Source organism: Palaemon carinicauda, chromosome 22 (genome assembly GCF_036898095.1).
Source record: "Palaemon carinicauda isolate YSFRI2023 chromosome 22, ASM3689809v2, whole genome shotgun sequence".
Classification (NCBI taxonomy): Eukaryota; Metazoa; Arthropoda; class Malacostraca; order Decapoda; family Palaemonidae; genus Palaemon; species Palaemon carinicauda.
Window position 1 is genome coordinate 27,800,625 of NC_090746.1, and position 23,943 is coordinate 27,824,567.

At 44.9% G+C, this 23,943-nt stretch overlaps 1 protein-coding gene across 8 annotated transcripts in view; it reads right to left on the bottom strand.

The window, feature by feature from the left end:
• LOC137616382 (RNA-binding region-containing protein 3-like) overlaps positions 1-23,943 on the bottom strand; it is a 370,102-nt gene that overhangs the window by 142,422 nt on the left and 203,737 nt on the right. For all 8 annotated transcript variants that reach the window (XM_068346072.1, XM_068346074.1, XM_068346078.1 and 5 more), the window contains one exon: positions 22,130-22,267. In XM_068346072.1, the coding sequence (XP_068202173.1) occupies positions 22,130-22,267 (138 nt within the window). The remainder of the gene's footprint in view (positions 1-22,129; positions 22,268-23,943) is intronic.

Here is a 23,943-nt window from a genome sequence, read left to right on the forward strand (position 1 = left end):
ATGTTGGAGAGGCTAGGTATCTCAAACGATCTAGGCCAAGGACGTGAAGGAAGTTCATTCTTAGCTAAGAATCCAAGCTGTAAAGAACATGTTGCAGATTCGGATGTGAACCCAATGTTCTTGCTGAAGGCATGAACCTCACTGACTCTCTTAGCTGTTGCAAGGCAGACGAGAAAAAGAGTCTTGAGGGTAAGGTCCTTGAAGGAAGCTGACTGGAGAGGTTCGAACCTAGGTGACATAAGGAACCTTAAGACTACGTCTAGATTCCAGCCTGGAGTGGGAAGACGACGTTCTTTAGTAGTCTCAAAAGACTTAAGGATGTCTTGAAGGTCCTTGTTGGAAGAAAGGTCCAAACCTCTGTGGCGGAGAACTGAAGCCAACATACTCCTGTACCCTTTAATCGTAGGAGCTGAAAGGGATCTCTCATTCCTAAGATGTAATAGGAAGTCAGCTATTTGGGTCACAGAGGTATTGGTGGAGGAAACAGCATTGGCTCTACACCAGCTCCGGAAGACTTCCCACTTGGATTGGTAGACTCTACGAGTGGATACCCTTCTTGCTCTGGCAATCGCACTGGCTGCCTCCTTCGAAAAGCCTCTAGCTCTAGCGAATCTTTCGACAGTCTGAAGGCAGTCAGCCGAAGAGCGTGGAGGTTTGGGTGCAACCTGTCTACGTGAGGTTGACGTAGAAGGTCCACTCTTAGAGGGAGAGTCCTGGGGACGTCGACCAGCCATTGTAGTACCTCTGTGAACCATTCTCTTGCAGGCCAAAGGGGAGCAACCAGCGTCAGCCGTGTCCCTTCGTGCGAGATGAACTTCTGAAGGACTTTGTTTATGATCTTGAACGGTGGGAATGCGTAAAGGTCGAGATGGGACCAGTTCAGCAGAAAAGCATCCACATGAACTGCTGCTGGGTCTGGAACTGGGGAACAGTACAAAGGAAGTCTCTTGGTCATGGAGGTGGCAAACAGATCTATTGTCGGCTGACCCCACAAGGTCCAAAGTCTGTTGCACACGCTCTTGTGGAGGGTCCATTCCGTGGGGATGACCTGATCCCTTCTGCTTAGGCGATCTGCTGAGACGTTCATGTTGCCCTGAATGAACCTCGTAACTAGGGTGATGTTTAGACCTCTTGACCAAATGAGGAGGTCCCTTGCTATCTCGTATAGGCTCCTCGAATGGGTCCCTCCTTGCTTGGAGATGTAAGCCAAGGCTGTGGTGTTGTCGGAGTTCACCTCCACCACCTTGCCTAGCAGGAGGGACTTGAAGTTCAATAGGGCTAAATGAACTGCTAGTAGCTCCTTGCAGTTGATGTGGAGCGTTTCCTGTTTCTCGTTCCACGTTCCCGAGCACTCCCGTCCGTTCAAGGTCGCGCCCCAGCCCGAGTCCGATGCATCCGAGAAGAGATGAAGATTGGGTTTCTGAATCGCCAACGATAGGCCCTCCCTGAGAAGGAGATTGGTCTTCCACCACAAGAGAGTGGTCTTCATCTCTTCGGTGACTGGGATAGAGACTGCTTCGAGAGTCAAACCCTTGTCCCAATGAGCTGCAAGATGGAATTGAAGAGGGCGGAGGTGGAGTCTCCCTAGCTCGACGAACAGGGCCAACGATGAAAGGGTCCCTGTGAGACTCATCCACTGTCTCACCGAGCAACTGTTCCTCTTCAGCATGCTCAGGATGCAATCTAGGGCTTGGCTTATCCTTGGGGCCGATGGAAAAGCCCGAAAATCCTGACTCCGAATCTCCATTCCCAGGTACACAATGGATTGGGAGGGAATGAGTTGGGACTTTTCTAGATTGACTAACAGACCCAGTTCTTTGGTCAAGTCTAAAGTCCATTTGAGACTCTCCAGACAGCGACGATTCGTGGAGGCTCTCAACAGCCAGTCGTCTAAGTAAAGGGAGGCTCTGATGTCCGATAAGTGGAGGAATTTTGCTATATTCCTCATCAGATGCGTAAACACCATAGGAGCTGTGCTTAGGCCAAAACACAGGGCTTGGAATTGGTAGACAACCTTTCCAAAAACGAATCTCAGGAAAGGTTGGGAGTCTGGATGAATAGGAACGTGAAAGTAAGCATCTTTCAGGTCCAACGAGAACATCCAGTCCTCCTGCCTGACCGCTGCTAGGACCGACTTCGTCGTCTCCATCGTGAACGTCTGCTTGGTGACATAAGCATTGAGCGCGCTGACGTCCAGCACCGGTCTCCAACCTCCTGTCTTTTTGGCCACCAGAAAGAGACGGTTGTAGAAGCCCGGGGATTGATGGTCCCGGACTATAACCACTGCCTTCTTCTGTAACAGAAGCGACACCTCCTGGTGCAACGCTAGCCTCTTGTCCTTTTCTTTGTAGTTGGGAGAGAGGTTGATGGGAGATGTGGTCAGAGGGGGTTTGCGGCAGAATGGTATCCTGTAACCCTCCCTCAGCCAACTGACAGACTGTGCGTCTGCACCTCTCTTTTCCCAGGCTTGCCAGAAGATCTTGAGTCTGGCGCCTACTGCTGTCTGAAGAGGAGGAGAGTCAGTTTTTGCCTTTAGAAGCCTTGGAACCTTTCCTAGACTTGCTCCTGGAAGAGTCTGGACGGGAGCTTCCACGGCTGGGGGCTCTACCACGAAAGGGCGGAATAAACCTCGTAGCAGGAGTATCAGCCACTGGGGTGCGATAAGTCCTGGGGACTGAGGTAGCAACCTTAGTCTTACGAGCCGATGAAGCCACAAGATCATGGGTGTCCTTTTGTATCAGGGCCGCAGACAAGTCCTTAACAAGCTCTTCGGGAAACAGGAACTTAGAGAGCGGAGCGAAAAGGAGTTGGGACCTTTGACAAGGTGTGATGCTGGAGGAAAGGAATGAACAAAGCTGCTCCCTTTTCTTAAGCACTCCTGACACAAACATCGAAGCAAGCTCGCCAGATCCGTCCCTGATAGCCTTATCCATGCAGGACATTAAGAGCATGGCTGAGTCCTTGTCCGCAGGGGAGGTCTTCTTGCTAAGGGCCCCCAGGCACCAGTCTAGGAAATTGAACATCTCAAATGCTCTAAAGACACCCTTAAGGAAGTGATCAAGATCGGAGAAGGTCCAGCAAACCTTAGAGCGCCTCATTGCTGTTCTGCGAGGAGAGTCTACCAAGCTTGAGAAGTCGGCCTGGGCAGAGGCAGGTACTCCCAAGCCTGGTTCCTCTCCTGTGGCATACCAAACGCCCGCTTTGGAAGTGAGCTTAGTCGGAGGAAACATAAAGGAAGTCTTTCCTAGTTGTTGCTTAGACTGCAACCACTCCCCTAAAATTCTTAACGCTCTCTTAGAGGACCTCGCAAAGATGAGCTTGGTATAAGATGACTTGGCTGGCTGCATGCCCAGCGAAAACTCAGATGGCGGAGAGCGGGGGGTAGCAGAGACAAAATGGTCTGGGTATACCTCTCTGAAAAGAGCCAAGACCTTGCGAAAGTCAATAGGAGGCGGAGAAGACTTGGATTCATCCGCGTCTGATGAGGGGTCCAGGTGTGCAGCCTCATCATCAGAAACCTCATCACCAGAGTGTAGCGAAGTGAGAGGTAAGGTATGCTGAACAGCAGAATCAGCACGAGCTGGAGCAAAAACGCTTGTGGTTTCCTCCTCAAGTCTCTGTTGAGGGAACACCTGAGGCTCAGGTTGCAAAGGCTGGTCAAAAGCAGTAGCAGAAGGTAGGCGCATGGGAGGAGGAGGCTGAGTCCTGGCATGAGTGGCTTGCCTCAATGGTTGCGCTTGCTGTAAGGTGAGCGGATGCGCAGTAGCAAGTTCCTGAGGAACGAGTTGAGGTTCCTGAGGTGTGAGCTGCAAGAGTTGGGGTAGAGGCTGCGCAGAACGCATAACTTGTCTCGCGAGTTGAGGTTCCTGAGGCGCAAGGCTAAGGTGTTGAGGTCGCTGCAGCGAGAGCTGAGGTGTCTGCCTCATGGATGGGAGAGGTTGTTGTACCTCAAGAGAGTGTTGCCTCACTGGTGGAACCGCAGGTGGAAGCGGAGGAAGTAAGGTATAAGCTTCCTGTTCCCATTGCTGAGGTTGCCTTAAGGAAGGCGGAGGTAGCTGCACACCACCGGAAACTGGAAACTCAGAACGTGGTAAAGTATCCTGAGGAGCCTCAACATCGTACGCCTGGCAGGCAGGACTGCGGTTAGGCGGAGCGATCGCAGGAGGAGGTGTAACCTTCTCAGCCTGACACTCACGCATCAAGACCGCAAGTTGTGACTGCATGGACTGCAGCAGAGTCAACTTGGGGTCGGCAGACACTAAGGTCTGCTGAGGCAAAGCCTTAACAGAAGAGATCTGTTGTGGCAGCACCTTACTCCTCTTAGGAGGAGTGCCTTCAACTGATGACTGCGGCGAGTCAGAGCTGATCCAATGACTGCAGCCAGGTTGTAGAGCTCTTGAGGTTTGGACTCTGCGTTTGAGAGGTCTTGAGACCTGAGTCCAACGTTTCCTCCCTGACAATTCTTCAGCAGACGAGCAAAAGACGGGCTCAATCGTCTGCGGGTGGGAGTGACGGTCTCTGGAAGACACGCCCGCAACCACCGAGGATACTTCTGTGCGCCGATCAAGGCCTGCCGAACCCTTTTGCCCTTCGACATTGCTTCTCCCCTGGGCTTGGGAGCTTGCAAGAGGTCCCGGACTGGGAGGACGACTGGCACGCACAGAAGTACCCTCACGCACCACACTGACACTGACACTAGCACTTGGCACTGCACTGACACTAGCACTCGTCACAGCACTGGCACTATCACCACCCACTGCACTCTTGACCTTAAGTTCCTTGACTTCGGCCATAAGAGACTTATGATCACTAACCACCGACTCCACTTTGTCACCTAAAGCCTGAATGGCACGCAAAACAACAGACATATCAGGTTGAGGGCAAATAGTAGGTTCGGGGGTAGCCACTACAGGGGGAGGAAAAGGTAGGGGATCATGAGGTGAGGAAAAAAGTGAAGAGCGAGAAGAACTTCTCCTAACTCTCTCTCTCTCTAACTTGGTTGAATACTTAAGAAATCGGACAAAATCAAGTTCCGAAAGTCCGGCGCATTCCTCACATCGATCTTCCAACTGACAGGGAGTTTCCCTACAGTCAGAACAAGCGGTGTGAGGATCTACCGAGGCCTTCGGAATACGCCTATTACAAGACCTACAGTACATCGTCTATGGGGTGGGGCTTGTGAAATGTCAGACATCTTGAATCAAAGAGTTAGCCAAGTGGGGATTCCAAATCAAGCAAAAAGATCGTTAACCATTAATCAGAACTAAATAATAGCTATCTAAGCTAATATAGAAGTTTTCCAGTAAAGCGACAGCCGAAATCTGAGAGAAATACTTCACCAAAAGCCGTGAAAATACTCCAAGATCATAAGCGTATCCCAGAACGTCTTGCCGGAAGCACGACAGAGGAAAAATTGAGGAGGTGTCAACAAGAAGTACTGTAGTACCTGGCCACAGGTGGCGCTGGTGAGTACACCCCCTTCTAGTATTGTGATAGCTGGCGTATCCCTCCCGTAGAATTCTGTCGGGCAACGGAGTTGACAGCTACATGATTATCGGGTAAGTTTAATATTGAAAATTACAGAATTCACTTGTTCGTGACAACTTTTGGCGACATCTAGGCTTATCTGAAAGAACAAAAATCAAAACAATCTAACATTATTCACCCCAAATGAAGCATAATAAGGTATTCTTAACATGAAATAATTATTTGGAGGCATTATATACATTTAAATTTGGGAAATGCGTATTTAAATTAATATGTATGGAATTGCAAGGGGCCACGGAGATTGCTCTTTTTCACAAGGGGTACCCATCTTTAACGTCAGTTTCTGAAACAACGGCTACCACTGTGTTTGTAAGAAATAGATTTTTGAATTCCTGAGAAAATTCTACTATAGAAACAACTAACAGACCTTTTGCACTCAAAAACATAGATAAAACCCTCCGAGCTCTGGGACTAAGGGTTTTCCTGCCCCTTCACCTAGCTACTGATGGTGAGCTTTGGGTTTGGGTCAGAACCTCAGAGTACTTGTCGTGTGCCAGCAACTGATTGACAGGGTGAATGTACTCCCCTGTCGGACCTTGTTAGAAGGCATAGGAGGCTTTGCCTCCCTAGACTGCACTTGAAGGGGTCATGTGATCCCCTTTTTCCCTGTGGTTTAGTCGACTAGTCCTGTGCTCGCAGACCCTAGGCTGAAGAATAGAGATTATTCTTCTGCCTAGAATGGCGAAGGCATTGGAACTCCGATTCTCTATGATTAAGGGTGGCGGCTAGATGATTGCCGGCCCCCTTACTGTATTGGCAGACCCTAGGCTGGGGAATGAATTCTCCGTCCGCCTAGGATGGCGCCAATACTGAAACAGAGCTTCCTCTAGGTGTGGTAGGGCCAACATGCTGCCGGCTCCTCTCACACCTTATACAGGACCCTTTCCCCTCCCCATTCTGTCCTTTAGTGATGGCCTAGCCATCACATCCCTGTGGCCGTTGTCCTACAATCTCGCTGATTGCCAGCAGGCTGTAGGGCCGGAATGGGCTTCTACCTGTATGGCCTAGTTGTATAGCTTCCCTATCGGACATGGAGCTCCGGGATAGCTGTATCGGCAGGTCTAGCTGCCGGACCCATTTGCTTTAGAGTGTTCTTCAGTCCTCCCTTGGGCTCCCATTCACATCTTACGACCGGCAGGTACCGGCACGGAGGTGGATGGGTGGAAGCTTGATTATCTTATATTCGCCCCTTCCATTAGAACCCTCATACCGGAGGAAGGAAGTGAGACTATTGGCTAGTACCGCCAGGTACTAACTTAACTGGCGGCTGCCGGCCACTAACCTTGCCGGCAAGATGCAGGCTAGACTTGTCGTCCGACAGCCGTTGATTCACTGTCACATCTGACTTAGCCAGCGAGAGCCGGCCGAGTCTGGTATACCAGCCACTACCCTGTCACATTGAATGCTGTCTGGGATAGTGTGCCGACAGCCAGTGACCCGCCGGCAAGCCGCCGGCCATAAAAATTATCAATATTGTGTCAGTTGAATTGTGCCTTAGGTAGTAGCCTTGCCGGCTACATGCCGGCAGCAACTACGGTATATGTATATACCGTAGCCAGTACATCTGTAGTATAGAGCATACTGCAGACAGAAAACTATGGTATAAAAGTATAGTAGTTAAATTTTCCAACATACTCTGTGTGTCCAGGCGCAGTCTATTGTTGAGACCTTATAAGATTGGGAAAGGAATTCCCTTTCTATATACTGATGGGTGATCAGTTATTAATGACCCTCATAATTAATCCTTTTGGAAGTGGGTGTTGATTACACTATTCTATCCTTATAGGCTAGACTCTTCCACCGGGCCTCCTGAGGAGGATAACCCTAGGGTTAATACTGAGGGAGGTCACAGCAATTGGCTGGGCGGGAAACACACGTATGTGTCTTTCCTATTTCATTTCTAGCTTACCTATCCTAAGCTTATATGCAATAAAATAAAATGGAAAATATTATTATAATTTTTATTAGTTTATCTAGTGAGATAGACTACGTTATACTCATTTTATTTACCTCTCTTTACAGGAGGACTACGTGAAGTGCAACAGCGTCTCCTGCAACATGCGTAGCAGGGACTTCTGTGGCCACCTGGAGTGTAGGACACGCTCCCACTGCTCCATCACCAAGGGACCTCTCAAATACTGGGATCCCAGGTATGTACTGTATGCAAAGACCTGGTGTATGAGGCTTTCGAAAATCCCAAGACAATCGAGTCAAGGGATACAGCTCGGGACAAGCTGCGCAAATGGGTTCATGGCTTCCAAAAGAATACCACGGGGCCTTACCTCACTAGTGAGCGTATGAGAGCCTCTCTATTCCCCAAAGCATCTGCAGATCCTGTTATTCCTCAGCCTCACCCTGAGATCCCTTGTATCCAGATAGCCGTGGACACGGATGTCTCGGATGCGATGAAGGACATCCATCCAGATGATGAGAGAATGTCAGAGGTGTCAGAGGACACCGAAAAGGCCCTTCTGGCGGAAGGTCGAGATGGAGTCAACGCTGGCTCCAGAGACGGAAGAGGATGAAGTCGAAACAGTCTCTGTTTCGTCGGTTCCTTTCCCAGAACCCGTGCCCTCTACGTCCTCCGCTCCTCAACCCGAAAAGTCGGACGACACCCTGTCTGCCATCAAAGCTATGATAGAGATGTTCGAGAAGAAGAGCGAACAAAGGGAAGCTGCGTTAAGGAAGGAGATTCTTCAGCTTGCAGCGACCCGTGGGTCTCATAGGAGACTCAACGTAAAGGATCTTCCTTTGTGTTCCGAGGTAGACCCGTGGAGGCATACCGAGTACATGCCAATTACGAACGGTAAGATCTTTATTTCAGAGGAGCTGGGAGCTGTCCTTATCGAGGACACTGAGTTCTGGCCCAGCTTTGAGTCCTATCCAGACTGCTTCGTTCATGTAAGGGCGGAACATGTATCCAGGGAGGAGACAGAGCCTAAGGAGGTCATAGTGCTTGACCATACGAAGGCTCAGGCTCTGCTAGCCAGCAGTTTGAAGGACAGAGGCTTCACCAATTCTAAGGTGCCAGCCCAGAGCAAGTAACATCCCTCTTTTCTTGCTCCAGCAACTATGGCCTTCCCCTTTGCGGAAAAAGGGTTTAAGGCGGTGATTAAGGCAGTGAAGCTGGGAAACCTTGCCCTACACTGAAGGAGTGTAGGCCCCTTTCCCTAGCTTTGCCAACGGATCACAAGGACTGGAAGGATACTCAGCTTACCTTCTCAGTCGGGAAGTTGGAGGCTGATATCGCTGGACGTCAGTTCAGCGAAAACCTCCCCAAGTTGTCTGAGTTTCTCCTGTGTAGGGAACAGGATACAAAGGAGATGCTTACTGCCTCTCTGTCCCTCCAGGTGACCCTGGAGGCAATGGCCAGTGAACACAGATCCCCGGATATGTTCATGGTCATAGCCAAAACACACATGGCAACCCTAACTAAAGACTTCTATAGCTTTGTTAGGGCAAGAAGGGCTTGTAGAGAGTTCGTGTTTGCCTCGGCTGCGGTCAAACACGAACCTAGGAAGTTGATATCTTCCAATATCTGGGGGAAAGACCTATTCCCAAACGAATTGATCAAAGAAATAGTCGGCAAGGCCACCACGGAGAATAGAAATCTTCTCCAGAAGTGGGGCATGTCCGCTAAGAGGAAGTCTTCTTTGGATGAGGGTCCCCAAACGAAGAGGAAGACAAAGAGGTCAAGAGTGCCATCTCGCCCTGCTAGACAACAACAACTTCCCATGACAGCGGTGCCACAGATGGTGGCACAGCCCCAACCCACCCACCAGATGGTACCCCAGCAGGTGGTGACTCAGTCACCAGCCTTTACTTCCGCCTATGAGAGGCAGACCACCACATTTCACCATAAAGGTAGGGGGTCAGGTAGAGATTCCTCTAGACATCCCTCAAGAGGAAGAGGGGGTAGGGGAGCACATGGTCAAGGAGGCAAGCCCTCCGGAAACCAGAAGCAATGGACTAGGTTGGAGTTGGAAGACAGATCCACCATCATTTCCTCAATTCTTCCAACACTCCACCCCCGTTCTAGAAGAATACACCCGAGAGCTCTTGAGCAAACGGGTGATAAAGAAGGCAAAGGCCATCAAATTCCAAGGAAGGCTGTTTTGTGTTCTCAATAAGGACTCAGACAAACTCAGAGTCATTCTGGATTTGTCGCCACTCAAGTTTATCGAGAAAGACAAGTTCAAGATGCTGACCCTTCAACACATAAGGGCCCTGTTGCCCAAAAGGGCATACACAGTCTCCATAGACATGGCAGATGCCTATTGGCACATTCCGATTAATCGCCAACTCTCCTCCTACCTAGGATTCAGGCTACAAAAAAGAAAGTACGCTTTCAGAGCCATGTCCTTCGGACTAAACATAGCCCCAAGGATCTTCACGAAGCTTCCAGAAACAGTCCTTCAACAACTACGCCTACAAGGTGTCCAGGTGGTATCCTATCTGAACGATTGGCTTGTGCGGGTAGCATCCGAGTCGAAATGCATGCAAGCATCCAAGAAAGTGATCCAGTTCCTGGAACATCTAGGATTCAAGTTCAACACCAAAATGTCTCGACTATCTCCAGCTCAGAAGTTCCACTGGCTAGGCATACATTGGGACTTACAGTCACATCGCCTCTCCATTCCATTAAAGAAGAGGAGAGAGAGATAGCGGGATCTGTCAAGAGACTTCTAAAATCTGACAGGATTTCAAGATGCCAACAGTTTGCATCAGTGACAAACCCAGTGCTAAGAGCACAGCTAAAAGATGCATCAGGAGTCTGGAGAAGATACGCATCAAACGCTCGAAGAGATCTAAGAAGACCAATACCGATTCGGCTACGATCACTTCTCAAGCCATGGTCGGAGGCCAAAAACTTCAAGAGGTCAACACCTCTGAAACCGCCTCCACCCCCAGTCGTCATCCACATGGATGCATCATTGGAAGGATGGGGAGGTAACTCTCATCAACGCAGAGTTCAAGGAACTTGGTCCTCTCTATTCAAGACCTTCCCTATCAACGGTTTGGAGGCCATGGCAGTCTTCCTCACACTGAAAAAATTATCCCCTCGCCCTTCAGTCCACATAAGACTAATTCTGAACAGCGAGGTGGTAATGAGATGTCTGAATCGTCAAGGCTCGAGATCACCTCAACTCAACCAAGTGATGTTGGCCATCTTCCGTTTAGCGGAAAAGAAGAGATGGCACTTGTCAGCAGTTCACCTTCAGGGGTTCTGCAATGTGACAGCGGAAGCTCTATCCAGGATAACTCCGATAGAGTCAGAATGGTCCCTAGACGCAAGACCATTCTCCTTCATCTTACATCAAGTCCAGGAACTCCAGATCGACCTCTTCGCAACGAGCGACAACAAGAAACTTCCTCAATACATGGCCCCATACGAGGACCCTCTAGCGGAAGCAATAGACGCCATGTCCCTCGACTGGAACAAATGGACCAGGATTTACCTGTTCCCTCCACCCAACCTGCTGATGAAGGTCCTCAACAAGCTGAGATCTTTTCAAGGAACAGCAGCCCTAGTGGCTCCCAAGTGGCCCCGGAGCAACTGGTTCCCTTTAATATTGGAATTACAGCCGAGGCTGATTCCTCTGCCGGACCCAGTTCTGTTTCAACAAGTACAGAAGTCGACTGTCTTCGCTTCATTACAGAAAACCCAAGACCTTCATCTCATGATTTTCTCTCCCTAGCAGTAAAGAAAAGGTCTGGGATCTCGAAAGAAAGTATAGACTTCTTAGAGGAATATAAGTCAAAATCTACCAGAAGGCAATACGAGTCATCTTGGAAGAAGTGGGTGGCCCTTGTCAAGGCAAGAAAACCCAAAGGAAATCTCGATGGATTTCTGCTTGTCTTTCTTTATTCACCTTCATGAACAAGGTTTAGCAGCCAACACGATAACTACATGTAAATCTGCCTTTACTAGACCCTTGCTTTATGCTTTCCAAGTAGACTTGTCAAATGAGATTTTTAACAAAATCCCTAAGGGCCTAAGGCCTGTGCTAGGCTCAGGCCTGCAGCACCTCCATGGCCCATATCATGGTCTTTGGATAAGGTACTACATTTTGCTTCAAGTTTGGACAACAATAATTGCTCTTTGAAAGATTTGACTCAAAAAGTTATATCCTTGTTTGCTCAAGAGTTAGTGAGATAGTGGCCCTGTCTAGGGAAGAAGGCCATATCCAGTTTGCTGAAACAGGAGAGCTAAATCTCTTTCCCGACCCAACGTTTCTCGCCAAGAATGAGCTACCCACTAAGAGGTGGGGTCCCTGGAGAATCTGCCCTCTGAAGGAAGATGTCTCACTGTGTCCAGTGGAGAGTCAAAAGGTCTATCTTCGCAGAACTTCACACTTCAGGGGAGGACAGCTCTTTAAAGGAGAAACATTGGGCTCAAACTTATCCCTGAAACAACTAAGGGCGAAGATCACCTACTTCATTTGCAGAGCGGATCCTGACAGTACACCCGCAGGTCATGATCCCAGGAAAATTGCTTCTTCGTTAAACTTTTACCAGCTCATGGATTTCGAGAGCCTTCGCTCGTTTACTTGATGGAAGTCATCCAGAGTGTTTTTCAAACACTACGCGAAGCAAGTGCAAGAATTAAAATGATTCGTGGTAGCGGCAGGTAGTGTACTAAAACCTGTCGCTTAGTGCTGCGAGGAACAGTGAATTATGTGGTACTGTAATTCTAAAGGTTGTACATGTTGGCACTTTATAACGAAACATGGTAAGTGAAATGTCATCAAGGTGACATTATGGACTGTTCCATTGTACAAAGGTGATTTTGGTCCGTGTTTCGTCCTCTCCCCGTTACGGCTCGGGAGTAGTTTATGAACGTTTTCCACTCCGCCTTGAGTTCTACTCCGGCTTGAGGGATTCTCAATGACTTTCGTTCTATTGTTATATTTATATATTGTTTACTGCATGGGACGGGCTTCATATTGTTTAGATACGACCCTCCGGTGGCCCTTACTGCGGTCTCAGGCCACGGCCATATCCACAATAGCCATTGTTATTACAATTGTGTTTTTATTCACAATAATTATTCAGGACCTTTCTTCTCCCTCCGGCCTCACCGGAGTTTGTAAATACGCTTTGCTATGATCTAAGCCTTAGCCTTTAGCTGCGGCTTGGCTTTTATATCTTCACAATTGAATTATTAGCCACAATTGAATTATTCAGGGTATCTCATTATCCTCCGGCGTCACCGGAGGTCGCCCATACACTTCACACTTATATTTGCCTTGCCTTTGGCTAAGACGGCATTATTCAGGACATCTCATTACGCTCCGGCTTCACCGGAGGTTGCCCATACACTTAACACTTATATTTGCCTTGCCTTTAGCTAAGGGTGGTGTTTATATTTATTTTAAGGGCATGTCACTGCTTCCCCGACCCTCGCAGGTCGGCAGATTGCTTTAAGTTATTTATCCTTATGTCATTAACAGACATTAGGTAAATTACAAATATACAAACATTTGGATATTATAGTGCCAACAATGGTTTTGGGCGAATAGCGATTTAAACGTTTGCGATTTAGTCTGTTAGTTTGTACTCGCCCCAGGAAGGCTCGATTTAGACTATATCCTTATTTATTGGTTACGTTGTCGTTATTCTTCGTTCTTGGTTATTACAATGACTAAAAATGAAAAAGATAAAGGAAAAAATAAAAATAAAATAAAAGCAATCAGTTTTTTACTTTCCTTATATTATAGTGTGATGTTAGCTTTTATTATGTAACCTTGAGAGTGAGAGCATAGGGTGCTCGTTTATTAGCTCGAGTAAGGGAGGTGATTTTCCCGTTCTCCGTTTTTATACGTTCACGAGTTATTCAGGCCTCCTCTTATTATCAGAGTTGATGATAGTACGTTTAATGTTATACACGTTTTATTGATGTGGTTACTGTTAATATAGCTAACACTATTAGTAGGAACGTTGGTGTATGAGTCATTAATTGGGTTCGATTTATACCGACACCCTTAGCTCCGCCTTGAGTTATGCTTAGCTCCGCCTTGAGTTATACGCCGCTATAATGGATACTCATTGGGTGAGAACTAGTCAGATATTTGGAGTGCAACGGTGAAATCCGGCACTCAGACTCCGGCTGAGGCCTTTTGCACACGAACCTTTGTCATGTTTGATCTCAATTACACCTTTCCGGCCCCTTTTTTCATCGAATCTCCGGCTTCGCTGGAGATAACTCAAACATTCATTGAGGTTAATGTTATCGTACCGGTGACGGTCACGATCTCACGGGGACTGGCCTTTGCTACCGGATCTCCCATACAAACAGAGATCAAGCAGACGTCCAGAACCGGAGTTAACAATGTGATACCGATGAGGATTTCACAGTTTCATTATTACGGTCCCTTTTTCATCGAATCTCCGGCTTCACTGGAGATAACACAGACATTCAGTTTTAGAGAATGTTATCGTACCGATGAGGATCACGTTTTCACGATGCCGGACCTTTGTCACTGGTTCTCCGGTACAAACAGAGATCAATCAGACGTTCAGAATCAGGGTATGAACCCTTTTTCATGAATAATCACAATATCGTCATTACTATCCTTTTCATCGAATCTCCGGCTTAACCGGATATCGTACAGGCGATCAGCATTGAGGTTAATATTAGATTTCCTCTGGTTCACGTTGTCACTATGACGGACCTTTGTTTGTACCGGGGATGGTTACCGGAGCTCCGGTACAGTCGGAGATCACTCAGACCACGGGTGGCCAATCTTTTGTTTTACCTGTAAAGGGAAGGATTTAACCAAAAATAAAAAAAAAATAAAAAAAAAAATTATTTATGAACGTAACTATGCCTATATTTATGCATGTATTTAATTCTAACTATGTATAAATGTGGATAAATATCCATACAACATCGTGTTCAAATAGAATTAAATTGATTATGCCTATATTTATGCATATTCAATCCTAACTATGTCTAAATATGGCTAAATATCCATACAACATAGTGTTCTAATGGAAATACATTAATTATGCCTATATTTATGCATAGTCAATTCTAACTATGTCTAGATATGGATAAATATCCATACAACATAGTGTTCATATAGAAATAAATTTCCACCCAGTGGCGAATGCGCCAACAGTGTCACATTTCATGAATACAAGTGTCGCACTATACCCCAGAAGATATTACAGTACATTAAATGACTTGTCTTTAAAATTGCTTTTTAAGAGTTATACAGCTGATCCCAGCCTGTGAATAGGATCGCTAACCAAAGTTCAAGGAACATCCAGACTTATGTCCCCTTTGTGTTACAGAAGGTTCGCCTGCATGGTTCCCATCAGGATGATGATGATTCTCTCTGGCCTGCAAGAGAGGCTCTCCGCCCTTGGGTATCGAGGTTGGGAAGGAATGCTCCATCTAGAGGTCCCTATCTCCTCGGAGTGTCCTCTCTAAGGTTGGACAACGACCCCATGGACGGGCAGGTAGGTGGGGATGAGTTTTGAGCCTTCAGCTTTGCAATTACCTACGTCACCGACCTAGGACCATTAAAGGATCCTGATGTTCATGTTACCCTGCATAAACTGTGACGGCTAAAAGCAACACATTCTAGGGAAAACCAAGGGGCTATGACGCAGCTCTAAGGTATGGTGGTGAGTCAGTGCCGTTCAGGAACTCGGATATAGGTGGTACCATAAATCTGGAGGGCATAGACGTCCTCCCTCTGGGGGACCTAGATTTTACTCCCAGGTACTAGAATTCCCATTCAACGGATTCGTTCGATTGAAAGAGATTGCCTTGGTTAGCTTAGACAAGGTACCGAAGGTAACGGTATTATTTCCTAAAGGGCAGGCCCGATCTGTCTGGACCAGGATGTTGTCAGCCTGGGGGGTACGATAATTCCAGGCTCTGCCCTTCCAGTTCGACCTACACGTTTGTTGGTCTGATCGGGTCAGTTGTGGGAAGTACGTTCTGTCTGAGGCCTCTATCAGACAGGAATCGATAGTCGGTTTCCCACTCGTCATCACAGCCTTCCTCTGGTTCGACGCTTTTGTATCTGACTCCCCATCATCAGGTGGTCTACCTCACTGATTCCCCAGGTACACAGCCCAACTCCGTTGGGATGTTTTGCCTGCATACAGCCCTAGATCCGAACCCTCAGGCTCCTTTCATGGACACCAGAGAGGAAGCTACAGGAGTAGAAGACAGTCCCGCCATCAAGGCGGACCTAGGAAAAAGGGGGCTCGGAGAAGGGAAGGACCTAGATTCACTCCCTCACAACGCGGTGGTCCCGGTAGAGGGAAGACTTTACCACTTTCGTGACCATTGGACTCGGTCTGTGGGATCATAGCATAGTCTCTAACGGTTTGAGATGAAAATGGCCTCAAGGTCCTCCTCCTCCGCCAGTGACCTTCTCCCAGAAATCCACTCCCGTCCTGAAAGAGTACACCACAGGGTTACTCAAGAAAAAGCAATCAAACGACTATCTCTCAGGTACGGACCTTACTTCCCCGTGGGACCGTCACCACCTCTGTCGATCTTACCGACCGCTATTAGCTTGCGCCTATAGCTCGAAACTTCTCTTCTTATCTGGGTTTCCACCTAAGCAGGAAAGCCTTTGTGTTCAAGACATGCCCTTCGGCCTCAACATTGATCCCAGGATATTCACGAAACTGGGAGAGGCAGTGTTAGAACAACTCAGGAACCAAGAGATACAGATCATTGCTTATCTGGCCGGTTGGCTCATTTGGGCCCAGCCGGCCATAGAAGGCAACAGAGCTACGAAGGAATTACTTCGATTGCTCGACAACCTGTGATTTCAGGTCAATCTCCATAAGTCTCGCCTGCGACCATCAGGCCACTTAGAATGGTTAGCCCTTCAGTGGGACCTTTCGAGGCACACGTTGTCTCTCCCTTCCAAAAGTAAGAGGAATAGGTTCCAAGATCAAGAATTTCTCAAGCACAAACAGGTGTCCAAAGAGCCTAGAAAGTATCCTCGGCCTTTTCCAATTCACTTCAGTAACAGATCTCCTAATAAAAGCCAAACTCAAGACATCAATCGATTTTGGAGAAAGAGAGCTACAGTACCTATAAGAAGACAAGGTCTCAAAGATCCCCTCTGTCTGGAAAATGAGACTCCGCCCATGGTCCGAACCGAAGAACCTCTCCAAAGCGGTTCCTCTACAATTCCCACCTCCACAAGTGACATTCCATTCAGCCGTGTCTCTAAGTGGATGGGGGGATTTCTCCGAACATCAGATGTTTCAGGTTCTTGGTCACTAGCCATGAAACAGTCCCATATCAATGTTCTCGAAGCCATGGCAGTGTTCTTGACCCTGAAGAGAGAGACTCCTCCGAGGTCGACCCACATCAGAGTAGTGTCAGACAGCACAGACGCGGTACACTACGGAAACAGGGGAGGATCCAAGTCACCCAACCTGAATCAGATCCTGGTCACTTTCTTCGCCTGGGCAACAGAAAAGAACTGGTTCCTGTCAGCACCTCACCTAGCGGGAGGCCAGGATGTGAGAACGGGCTCACTATCCAGGACGAGTCCCCTGGAGTCGGAATTTCATTCCGGTGGATACTCAGGCTCGTTCCAGGCATCCAGGTAGATCTATTCACATCTCAGATCAATCACAAACTTCCTTGTTATGTGACCCCAATCCTGGACCCTCGGGCTCATGCCATGGACGCATTACCCCGGGATTGGAACCATTAGAGGAAGATTTCCCTATCTCTCCCAGTGAATCTTCTAAAAACTTTTACACAGACTGCGCTCCTTCCGGGGCGCAGTGGCTTTAGTACCACCTCACTGCCCAAGAACAGTTGGTTTCCTCTCCTCCTCGAGTGGAAACTCAGTCCCATCCGGATCCCGTTCCTCAAACTGACCCGAGTATTCCAAACTCACTGTGTCAGATTACTCAAGGATGGCCAAAACCCTAACTTTGTGGACTACAGGAAGTTGGCAGCTCGTAGAGACGCGAACATTGAACCGGAAAACGATTTCTTCATCGAATCAGACAAAAGGGACTCGACAATTCGCCAATATGATTCGGCCGTTAACCCCCAAAATAGGTGGTCCCCTTGGAAAGTTATTCCTCTTCTCCAAGATACTTCTCTATGTCCGGTCACCACTCTCAGGGCCTTTTTAGCCACGACTGCTACCCGATCGTCTGGCCCCTTGTTTATCAGAGAACAAGGAGGTACCATTCCCATACGTGGTATTAGGCTATAGATCCTATACTTCATTTAACAAGCCAATCCGGGATCATTTCCCCCAGAAGATGGACTTTGATGACCTTATAAAGTTCACGGGTTGGGAATCTCCTATGGTCTTCAAACGCCACTATCTAATGAACTTACAGGCTCTTAAATACCCAACAGTTGCAGCTGGGAGCCTTATCTCTCCCCAGTGATCTTTTGTTCTTCCTTTCATCCATCTCTTTTCTTCTCCCTCCTACCCGCCACTCGCACCACGACGCCGCTTCCTTGGTGGTTCGTTAGCCCTAAGTTTATTACATATTAGGTTATGTTTGTAACTATTATTGATTACCGTTGTTATAGGGTTGGGATATTCTTAGCCATGTCAGTTTTGTAGCATGTTTCCTCTGATACTCGGAGGCTTCCCTGTTATCATGTTTGTTTACCTTAATTATTTATGATTTTCTTTACATGGTGTTGTTTCTCTCCCCTCATTAAATTAGTTGTTATTGTTGGGCTTGGAAGGCATTCTCTGGTACATTTTCACCCGGCGCCACAGATCGACCCAGAAAAGGGATTTTGACGAAGGAAAAATCTATTTCTGGGGAGAGACCTGTGGCGCCCGGTGAAACCCTTCCCCTTTATTTTACACGATCCCACCCTTTCCTTTCCAAGCCGTCATGACCATTACAGAAGGATGTTGTTCAGATGGTGCTCGCGTCGTGGCGGTGGTGGTTGGCTAGGACCTTCGTATCGGCCCATCCCTTTGACGAAGGAATCAACTAAATGGAAGACAACCTGTGAATAGTGGTTTTCACGCGCCTTTGCTTTATACACGACACCCAAAAGGTGCTCGCGCGAGGGTAGTAACCTCAGCATTCCATGCTTTTTTCTTTCTCTGGTATAATTGGAAGGTTTTATCAGAAAAGATATATAAGAAGGACTCTTTTCACCGGGCGCCACAGGTCTCTCCCCAGAAATAGATTTTTCCTTCGTCAAAATCCCTTTTTTACACAAGTGTAAATAGACAGACTTCTCAGAAAGACATTAGAAAATTTATTAAATTTTCCTGTGAGTGGCCAAGATTTTTGTTTTCAGGTAAAACAAGTATTTCTGATTTATTCTGTATTTTCTATGTTAGTAAATTCTATTTCACTTGCATTTTTATATTATTATAAATGTATGCTGAATTTTTATTTATTGTTTGACAATAAATGATTAATTGTTTTGCGCGTCTTATTTCGCCCTAAACATTTTAATAAAGTTATGTATGAGCATTCCTTTCATTCCTTATTATTCTGCATAATTATATCGAGCAAAGGTAGTAACTTTGCTCCTATATGTAAACAAACCTTTCTAGCTAGAAGTAACTTGTTTCAATACAAGATACAAACTTGTCTGTTACGGTATACAACTGGACTGCTATACCTCAGATGCTATGGTGGCTGACATGAACCTGTGTTTGTGTTATAAATACAAACTTTGGCTAAAGGCATACAGTGAGACCTGTATGTCCCTTTGAATGCTAGGTTGGTCATATGAAATATGCAAACTTCGAAACTTTTTCCCGAGTCTAGTTTGACTCTTCCCTGTAGGGAGCAGGAAGCACTAACATAGTCTATGATTAGAAGAAATGACATATAACGGTAATGTCATAGGTCTCTTAGGTCTAGATGACCAAGGAAATATTGTCTTGAGGCTTAAGGCACAACTGGGAAATCCACGGATATATTAATGCTCTGGTAAACTTCCATCAGGATGACATGGCCTGAGCCCAAAAAACGGATTTTCAGCGAAGCGAAAAATCTATTTTTGGGTGAGATAGCCATGTCGTCCTGATGGACCCGCCCTCGTTTCTATGAAAAGCCTTGGCGAGATCCCTCACAATAATACTGTATCTATAAGTACCGGCTTAACGCTACAAGGAATAAAGATGGCTGCAATTATGGCGCCATCTGAGTACTCAAACAGTAACGGAGAAAGGGAACTTTATAACGGCTCCTCTTTTATTTTGCCACTTTTCCCCCTCGAAGCGTAAACGCTATGCGGGGTGCAGATTGCTATGTGGTGTGTCAAGAATACGTCCCGATATTATGCGATATCCTAAAAGGAAACTTTAAGGATATTCGTGCCAGGAGTTAGAATTCTGGAGACCTTAAGTTAAATTCTCTGGGAATATCACTGTAGTCAAATATACCCTAGGAAGCTACTTAAAGGAACCTTCCATCAGGACGACATGGCTATATCACCCAAAAATAGATTTTTGAGCGAATTTTGTCTCTTTTACCTTCCTTCAGAGCCATAAATGGTTATAAAGTTAGGAGACTTCCTCAATTCTTTCCCAACCTTACTCTAAAACTGGATGAATGCATTTCAACAGCAAATACTACAGTTTTCTTTGTATATTATGAGAATTACAGTTGTATTTGTATATATGATAGATAGTAGTGTCCCTGCTTTGTTTTGTGGGATTAGGGTCCTCAATTGCCTATTGACCAAATATATATCATTCCTAGTTAAAAAATTAGTCACAGAAACTTACAAGGAATTAGATCCACACATAATAAGAGACTTGAAAATTAATGCACATGATATTATGAGTGCAGCGACTTCCTTTAACTTTGGTATAAATATTTCTTTGGAAAGAGTTTTAGAAGCAACTCAATGGTGTACCAAGTCAGTTTCTGAAGAATAATGGTTTGCTTATGAAGACTGCTGAGGACATGGTCTAAGTAATTTTGAGTTCAGTTAAACTATTATGCTTTAATCTATGATTATACCGTACGTATGGTGTTGTATTTAAAATTTGATTTAGAATCAATCAGAAGTATCTGCTAGATCAAAATTAACATTTACAGACAATCTACAGTCTGGTATTTTAAATTTCTTTAGTAAACAATCTGGAGTCCTGTATTTCAAACACATTTCAAATGGTTTGTTGTAAATAATCTAGATCAGGTTAGTAATCTTTAATGTTGGTACATTACGTGAAATTGAAATTATCCCTGTTTCCTTCAATTGTGCCCCACCTCTAAAAGTGTCTGGGAGTCAGCAATATGAACTTCAGGGTAGGTTCATAGAAATAAACAGAATTTTAATAACAAAATGTCTTATTTCTGTTGTACTCACCTGATGTTCGTATACATGTCCCCCTCCTCCTCATTCATGGTATCAAAAGGTAAGGATAATTTCAACTTTAAAAATGAAGACACAAAACGTATCTAGAGAGGCAGTTCTGGGCTTCTTACCACTAACTACTAAAATGTTCCATTCATTTGTCAAGGGTATGTATTCAATGAAGTACAAGAAAATGGGGAAATTCTTAAATTTTACCAGTAAGTGCCGAATAAACCCAGCTTCTGTAGAAGATGCAATAGATGAAGTGAGTACTGTACAGAAATAAGAAATGTTATTATCAAAATTCTGTTTTTTTTTATAATATTCAAAATCATCTTGACTGTTTAGCTCCCTCCAATAAAAAATCCTCCCTATGCCGCCATTCAGTAACCCAGTAACCTTGCTTGTAGAACATATTCCTTTCCAATGAATCACTAAACAATAGCTAATAATCTAGGCAAAAAAAGAACTTTAAGCCCCAGATATTTTAACCATATTGAGATGGGTGGCATCATCCTGGAAAACATGAGCTGTTCTGAGACTGCAACACAGGCACCTGAATTAGTATATCTTTAAGCCATTATCAAAACAATGGTATTTCCTCAAATTAAGGTGAAATAGAATAAATCTTATTGAAACATTTTATTTTTTCCTTTATTGCCCCCAAAACTGTCAAGGGTATTTCCATAAAAAAACTTATGAGAACTGGGAATCTTGTTGAAGGCAAACATAAAGAACTGGACTGCAATCTCCTGAAGCTTTGGGGCCTATGAATAACCCTAGATTAGGGTTTCATACCTCTTCTATTACATATACCTGATGGTAAACATTTCCCTCTAATTCGAAGCAAAAACTACAAGAGTTCCTTAAAATGATTATTCACTATCGTGACGCATAGAAAGTTGGAGAAAGTTCAGTGGGAGGTACATTCAGGGTCTATTCTCCTGGGATGGGCTCCTAAACGACTGACCCCTGGAGGAGCGATTATGTAAAGAATTTTTCATTTTGTTACACGAAAGCTCAATCTTTGTACTGCATACAGTATATAAGCATTGTGACATGGAGGTAAAATATCAAAATAAACAATATTCTACAGGCAAATGCTTATTCAAAAATATATTAAAGGCTAAAACTACATCACATAAAACTAATTGAATTTCAACTACAGTGGATCACAATTTTCCAAGATTAGAAATACCATTAAAGTTTATGTGTCAAAAAAAAAAATAAATAAAAATAAAAATAAAAAAATAAAAAAAAATAAATAAACAGCCTTACTTGAGGTGTGGTGGTATTGGGTGTCTAATATTAAAGGTCGATGAGATTGATACAATGCGAGATTCATATTCCTTGATTTTCTTTCTTATGATTTCTTCACGTGAAGGTTCTTGCACCTTTATGCTTTCACTTGTAGCTCTGAAAGAAAAAAAAATACAATAAAATTGTGTTATTTCTATGAACTTCTCTTGATTTTTATATTGCTTATTTTTCAGAAGCTCAGTTTATCAACATTTACCCATAAAATAAAAAAAATCTAATCTTCTTTCCCTTCAAAAGACATATCTGTCTAGTAACGTAAAACGACAAACTGGCAGTTTATGGCAAGAAGTGAAGCAGCAACGTGCCTAGGGCTTTGTTATTTCAATTTCTTTTCTGCATTAATTGGATAAAATTCACTCTCCAGGCTCCAGATTTTGATATGTTTTATTGTGTTTTAAGATGTCTCCCTCTGGACTTCTCAGCTAGGCTATTACTGTACAAGGACAGTACTATGATTCAAGTAACTGTTGTAAGGAGTGTAAATGCCTCACTATTCCTCTCAGGGAAAAATATTTTTCAAGTTCATCCACATATGAAACTTTGTTTTAATTTAGGGGGAAATACAAAGAATATGTTAGTTGCTAACAGCAGGGATGATGATTGTGATACACCAGCACCACTCTTTAATAAGCATTCAACCAGCTAAGTTTTGATATTGATGAGCTTCAAAATTAACTTATTAGCTTCCTTTGCTGGATCTCAGATGGCCAGTGAGTCTTCACTTAAAGAGGGTAATTTTGATCTTACCCATCTGGTTGCTAACCCTAACTTGACTTCTCAAATTCTTCATTTACTTTAGACCCTTCTGCTGCTAAACACTTGTATTCCCATAACCATATTCGCTCTTTAAGACAACTAGATTGGGATGCAGAAGACAGATTTGGTAATATGCATCTTAAATATCCTTTCACCCATTGAAGTAAGAGCTTTTAGGCATCCTCGAATTTCAAAATTCTGTGTTGCCAACTAAACTGTTCATAAAATATTTTATTAATTTTTATATACAATTTAACAAATTTACATTTCATACAAAAGAACTACGGTTGACAACACTGTTTCATATGTGGATGATGTGGCATAGTGTATGATTCCCTTAGCTCTTGATGTTGCTGATGAAGTTTCAGCTAAAGTTTATTAGAGGCATCCTGTTCCGGATGACGGTGCGCTTAGTTTGCTTACAAGTTTGGTTAACTTTAGTGGGTAAGTGTATGCACTATTACTTTTAATGCTAAATCGAGTTTTAAGAACATGTGCACAGCAGCTACCATACTTGTTGTAAAGACAGGAAAGCCAGTATGTAATGTCTCGATTTATTCTTCTATAAAGGAAAATGAGGATGAAGAAAACACAAAGGAGACCTCAAGTGTGATTAAATACAGTAGTGTATCTCAGTTTTAAAATGTACACGACCTCACTGCTGAAAAATACCCTATGAATTTGCTTACGGTAACTTCTGGAGCTAGTTTTTAATCTAAGTATTCAGAGACAGCTACTTCTCCCTTTTCATAGTGGATAGAATTGTTAATTGTCTAAAATGCAAAGAAGGGCTGATAATTTTGGTTCTCGTTTAGTTTTTCAGGGCTCTATATCTCGAGGCATTTTGACTTTTATGAGACTAATAAGTTACCTAATCTTGTTCTAGATTTCAATTCAATTTCCTACTCTAAGCCCATCGTTATTGCTAATGAAGAAAAATCTCTAAATGCAGGGTTTGCAGGCTAGTTGACTAAAGTAACTGTTTGTGGATATTAAAGTAGGAAGTGTTATTGAAA